General features: G+C 40.2%; 2 protein-coding genes across 2 annotated transcripts in view; both read left to right on the top strand.

Annotated features, from left to right (window-relative positions):
• The first annotated feature begins 836 nt into the window (after nucleotides 1-836).
• Nucleotides 837-6,340, top strand: part of LOC102820342 (histone deacetylase 8-like) — a 508,909-nt gene continuing 503,405 nt past the window's right edge. The window contains exons 1-3 of the mRNA XM_006873407.1: nucleotides 837-1,027; nucleotides 1,506-1,558; nucleotides 4,109-4,239. The gene's annotated coding sequence lies outside the window, so the exon portion shown is untranslated. The remainder of the gene's footprint in view (nucleotides 1,028-1,505; nucleotides 1,559-4,108; nucleotides 4,240-6,340) is intronic.
• LOC102819208 (histone deacetylase 8-like) lies at nucleotides 917-5,538 on the top strand. Its single transcript, XM_006873406.1, has 4 exons — nucleotides 917-1,027; nucleotides 1,506-1,558; nucleotides 4,109-4,239; nucleotides 5,393-5,538. Exons 1-4 carry the CDS (start codon nucleotides 917-919, stop codon nucleotides 5,536-5,538), a joined length of 441 nt encoding a protein of 146 aa, XP_006873468.1.

Here is a 6,340-nt window from a genome sequence, read left to right as displayed (position 1 = left end):
CAGTGTCGCTATGAGTCAGAACGGACTCTATAGCATACAACAATCTTTATGGAAGGTGATGGGTTCAAACAATAGACCTTTGGGTAGCAGCAGAACACTAAACCACTGCGCTACTGTTGTTGTGTGCCATTGAGTTGGCTGCGACCCATAGAAAATCTGTTTAGGGTTTTCGAGGAGCTGGTGAGCTTGAACCACCGACCTTGCAGTTCAAACCGACTTTGCAGTCTAGCGCATTAACCCACAGCGCCACACCAGGACTCCACTGCGCTACTAAAGCTACTTTTTATTCGTTAATTAGCTCCTCACACCGCCCCACCTCCCCCCTAAAATAGCCGCTATTGGAAGATGCAGCTGATTATGTATTTAGGTGGTAGTGGGCTCTCAATACAGCTACATTGTTTCATATTGAAATTGGTGTATTTTCATGGAATTTATAGAGTTGAAGCTGAGTTTTTTTAGCTCTCAAATTGAAATTGGCGGTTATTTTCACGATTAGTCCCGACTCTTCCGTTGCGCAAACTCCTGAAAACTACAGCTCCCAGCATGCTCTGGAGTCGGTCTGACTTCATCTCAAATGGCTCCGTAGGGCAACAAGCGTGGTTAGTTTTGACCTTACTGATTTATGCCATAAATTGCGATCCTAATTGGCAGTTACTTGTTTTTGTTTTTTAATATATTTTACAACCTCTCTTTTTGAACTGTGGCCACTAAATGGAAGGTTTAGGCCTGGGAAACTCCATCCATTTGCTTAATTAGATGGGGAGCAGAGACAGGGTTTCCGGCGATCTCAAGAATAGGAGGGAATGTTGAGCAGAGAACACCTGAGGCCGATCACGGGAGCAGGAACTTGAGTCTGAACGGAGTCCGAAAAGGGCTGGATCCGGACGGGCTAGCCGGGATCGGTTGGAAGTGGAAGATGGAGGAATTGGAGGAACCGGCGGACCGAGGGCAGTCACTACCCCCGGTTTACATCTATAGTCCCGAGTATGTTAACATGTGTGACTCCATGGTCAAAGTCCCCAAACGGGTAAGAGAGGTCCGGAAGAAAGACTGGGCTTTTCGGGGTAGGGGAATGGCAGGAGTGGAGGTGGACAGGATGACATTAGGAAGCCAAGAGGATACTTGGGCTGGGGGTATCTTCAGATATATTCAGGATAGCTGTTATCAGGTGATAGAGGAAGTGTTATTTTACAGTTTATGAGAGAACTCAGCGTTCATCAGCGACAGGTGGAAGTGGAAATATCATCTACGAGGGAATCTTTGAAATCGTGGGAAAGAAGCTTCAGGAGAAAAGTGTTTCACCACTTAATTAAGACTCGGTTGCTTTTTTTATATTGTATAACGTGTGCATATTTGTTACCTAAACAGAAGAAAGGAGAGCTAAAACAAAGTTAGTTCCTTTGGTTCAAGAGGATGAGATCAATGATTTGCTGAATTAAACTTTTAAGAGACACTAAGCACAGCCTATACCTGTTTTGTTTTTTCTTGCTGATATATATTTTTAGGCCAGTATGGTACATTCTCTGATTGAAGCATACGCACTGCATAAGCAAATGAGGTAAGCTTTATTTATTTTACTGAACACAGTTGTGAAGTTAAGTATTCATAGACTTATCCTTTTTGACAGTGAAAGAATGGTGTTTTACTTTTTCTCTAAGTTATTGTAATCTGCCTGTGACTCCATGAAAGCGGTTGAGGAATTAAGAAAACTTGAAAAATGTACGTAAAGCAGTTAAGATCCCTTAGAAATAGGACTTTATTGCTGAGAAGGGAAATATCCTAGGGATATGATAGGACATTGTGGAGATTTGGAGTAGGAAACCTGTCAGGGAAAAAAGGTGTTTAACTGGGAGCAAAGTGGTGTTCTGTGTTTGTTATTGTTTTGTTTTTAGAAAATTATTATTATTTCTAAGCTACAACTGAGGCTATTTTCTTTTATCTCCAGACATAGAAGTGCGGGCTCAATAAGACTTTTCATGATGGAGCCCCAACCAAACTTTTCATGATGGAGCCCCAGAAATAGGTCAAAGTCAAAGCATCCAACTCCTGACACCAGGCCAGAAATGAACAGAGAGATAAATGCTTCTTTTTAAAACAAAACAAAAACAACTTTCTGTGTGCTATCATTTCTATATTTGATGTCATTGTTACAGCAAATATTATAACTCAGTTACTTGCAGGATTACTTATGAAATTTTCTGGCAAAACAGGTAAACATTTGTTCCATAGGCTTTCAGATTTTAATCTTATTTCTAGTAAAGTAATTAAATGAATACCTTTTTTAGGACAGTCTTTCAGCCATTGTTTTCCCTCATATTTGGCAAACATGAAAATTACATGCCACCCATTAAAGTTAGTTAACATTTCAAAAATAATTACAGAAAACAAGAAAGCAAAGCAAAGCTGTCCAATTTCCTTGCTGTTAAGTGTGGAGATATTCAGTAAATATTTGTTAAGTAAGTGGAAAAGTTCTATTAGGACTAGGAACATGGTCCAAGAAACTAAAATTTTTATTTTAATGGGCAGACTTTCACCTCTGATAATATAGGCATGTTTTCTTGAAGAAGTATTAATCTTTGGATCTTGGCTATATGCTTGCTTAACTTTTGAGGTTGAACTATATTTCTTCTGGCCTTCTTGGTGATAGTAGTAGTCTGTATACAACAACACTACCCACTGCTTTCCAGTGGACCCATGTAAGACAGAGTAGAACTGCCTTATCTTTCTCTTGTGGAGCAGCCGGTAGGCTTGAACTGCTGACCTTTTGATTATCACCTAAGTGCTGTAACCACTGCACCACCAAGGCTCCTTAATAGTTGCTTGTTGTTATGTGATGTTGGGTCAGTTATAACATATAATGACCCTGTATAGGGTTTCTGAGGCTGTAAATCTTTAAGCAGAAAGCCTCGTTTTTCTTTTATGGAGCGACTGGTGGATTTCAACTTCTGACCCTGTTGTTAACAGTCTAGTACATAATATACTATGTCACAAGTAGCCTGTATAGTCATATTAATTCACGATAAACAAATGGTAGTGCTCCCATACAGCAAACATAAAAATCCACTACCACCTCCCAATGGCTTAGGTCAGTTCTTCTCTCCAACTTGTTGAATTACCTTTATCTTGCTAAAAAATCATCTTGTGAAAATACAAATTCCAATTCAGTAGGTCTGAGGTGAGACTGAGGTTCTCTAGGTCTAGCAGTCTCCCAGGTGATGCTGATGCTGCTCGTCCACAGATCACACTTTTAAGTGGCAAGGGCTGGAGAATAGTAATGACAGTGGTGGGGTCAGGAAGAGAAATGTGGAACAAGCAGCTATAGGAAAGAAGTTATAAATCTTGTTTGATTAATTCTCTTACTCCTATTATTGCTTCTTGTGAGGTTAAGAGGTTCGGAGTGAAGTCTGGTTCCAGTCTTTCAGCCCTGTCTTTCCTTTCTTCAGAAGCAGATGAGAGGGACCAAGTAAAGGACCTTTTATATTTTGGGTTGCCTAATTTTTATCCTTTAGTACAAATAATAATGATAGTAATCCACAAAGCATTTTCGTATGTTATGTTTTAATCTCCACATATGTCCTATAAGGTATTCCCATTTTACAGATGCTGCAGAATGGTCAGATAACTTATTTGAGGCTGTAGAGCTAGTTAAGTATAGCGTCAGGACAGGAACCCAGTTTTCTGACTTCAAACTAAAAATTATCTAAAAGGATTATAACACCCCAATTAGGAACCAATTCAAATGAAAATACCCCTGCCTACTGCTTGGTTATGAAAGCTGTAACTCACAGAATAATAGTGTTTGTCTGATATCTGATTGTGTATTTATCTTACATATAATTTTTCATTTGTTTTTACCTAACTGTTAACTCAAAGGGAAAATCTACCCCCTTAATGATGGAATCATTACCAAGATATGAGCAAATAAGAATATATGGTGCAGCGGGAGAACAGAATATCTAGAGGAACAGAATGTGTGTCCTACTTTAGCCTACTGAAATCAGAAGCGGGAAGTTGTATTTTCTGTTCAGAATGCTGATTCATACATAGCTCTGGCATACTCTGGGTCTGACTCACTTACTTCTCTTTGTTCTCTCACTGTTATTGTTAGGATTATTAAACCCAAAGTGGCCTCCATGGAAGAGATGGCCACCTTCCATACTGATGCCTATCTGCAACATCTCCAGAAGGTCAGCCAGGAAGGAGATGATGATCATCCAGACTCTATAGAATATGGGCTAGGTAAAGTTGTAACCAGGCAATGACGTGAGATAGATAACTTCTATTTGTATATTGCAACTGGTTTTTAATAAATTTTTAATTAAATAATGTGTTAACCATTAATTGCAATCTCTTTGCTTAGTCACGTAACTCATTTATCACGCAAACCATTTGAATTGAGCAAACTTGAATGATGGAACAGATGGGTTTAGGCCCTAATGTTGTTGTTGTTAGGTGCCATCCAGTCATTTCCTACTCTTAACGACCCTATATAGGATTTCCAAGGAGTGGCTAGTGAATTTGAACCGCCACCTTGTGGTTCAAACCGACCTTGCTGTCCAGTGCTTTATCCTACAGCACCACACCATATCTGTTCTGGTTGTATATACACTACTTTGTCTAGTCTATGACCATATCTGTTAACTTGAATACAGGCTTCTATTCTGGCTGTATTTTCTGTCTCATCCTTCATTAACTGGTAGTTGTTGTTCTGTGCCATCAGGTTCGTTGTGACTCATAGCGGCAATCCTGTATAGGATCCTGTATAGTTTGAACGACTGACTTTGTGGTTCAAATCAACCTTGAATTTGAGTGCTTATCCTATGGTACCACACAGGACTCCTCATTAACTGGTAGAGGAGTGGATTCTGAGCTGGACTGTTAACCGCAAGGTCAGGAGTTTGAATCTACCAGTGGCTCCGTGGGAGAAAGATGAGGGTTTCTGCTTCTGTAAAGATATACATCCTTGGAAAACATATACAGGGTCACTATGAGTCAGGACTGATTCGGTGACACACAACCACCAGCAACCACCATCCCTCATTAAGCAGCTACATTTTAAAAACTATAAATGGCCAATACCATGGTTTAGTAGAAACAAACCACTGGGCTGGGAGTCAAGAGACTTGGGTTCCAGACCTGGCTCTGTGTAACCATAGACAATCTCCTCTCATGCCTCCATTTCTCCATCTGTTGATTGTGGCTAATCTTTAAGGTTTTTCCTTTCAGCCTCTTCTATTTTAAAAATCCTTTTTCCAATATTGTGACATGTTTGTATCTCATTTGTAACTGATGTTAGCAAAGTAACTTTTTGGTAAGTTGCCACATATCAGTCTATTCCTCCTCTTTCTCTTTAACAAACTTTTAAACAAAGTTTTCTGATTTTTGCCCTAAGGTTATGACTGCCCAGCCACTGAAGGGATATTTGACTATGCAGCAGCTGTAGGAGGGGCTACAATTACAGCTGCCCAATGTCTGATTGATGGAAAGTGCAAAGTAGCAATTAACTGGTCTGGAGGGTGGCATCATGCAAAAAAGTAAGAAAATTACCTTTCTGATTTCTGACTAAAGTCAATTTTTCAGTTATGCAAACTTATGCTTCTTTTGTTGACATTGATTGAGAGATTTGTATGTATATGTAGCACTTTACAAGGCATTCAGAAGAGATACAAATGAAAGTAAAAGATGAGGTAGCATAGTAAAAAGGATACTGCAAAGTCAAGTCAAGATACCTGGGTTCTAAGCCTTAGTTTTGTTCTTTTTTTTAAAGTTTTATTGTGAATTATGTGACAGTTTACATGGGAGAACATCAGTTTTACATTCATCCAATCGTATATTGTTTCATTGCCATGGTTACAATCCCCTCCATGCATCACCAATCAACGAAAGGGTACATCCTATAAGCCTGCTTCCCCGCACCCCCCTCCCCTTGGTCATCAGTACACAGCCCCTCTTCCTCCCTGGATCCTGAGTCCCCAGCTGCTCCATTTCTCCACATCATCATCTCTGCCTACATCTTGGGGATCGCTGCCTTTCTGGGTAGGGTTCTGCTCTCCGCTCTTCTCCCTTCATGGTTCCAGGGACCTCCGCTCCTAGCCTGCAAAGTTAATCACTCCCCTCTTTGCCACAAAATGTCTACTTTTACATTTACAGCCTTCACAATCAGTCCTGGTAATAATTATTCACCCTTGTATCACAAGAGACCTATTCGCATTTCCTTTAATCAGTCCCGCCTAGACAGATTGGATACTACTCAGTGGAGAATCTACCTTCTTCTGTGCCCTCTGGATCTAGGTTCCCTCTTGAAAGCTTGTAAGCCAGTCACTTCTTGCCTTTGTAGCCC

The sequence above is a fragment of the Chrysochloris asiatica genome, unplaced genomic scaffold (genome assembly GCF_000296735.1).
Source record: "Chrysochloris asiatica unplaced genomic scaffold, ChrAsi1.0 scaffold00239, whole genome shotgun sequence".
NCBI classification, from domain to species: domain Eukaryota; kingdom Metazoa; phylum Chordata; class Mammalia; order Afrosoricida; family Chrysochloridae; genus Chrysochloris; species Chrysochloris asiatica.
This window is presented reverse-complemented; position numbering and strand designations above follow the sequence as displayed.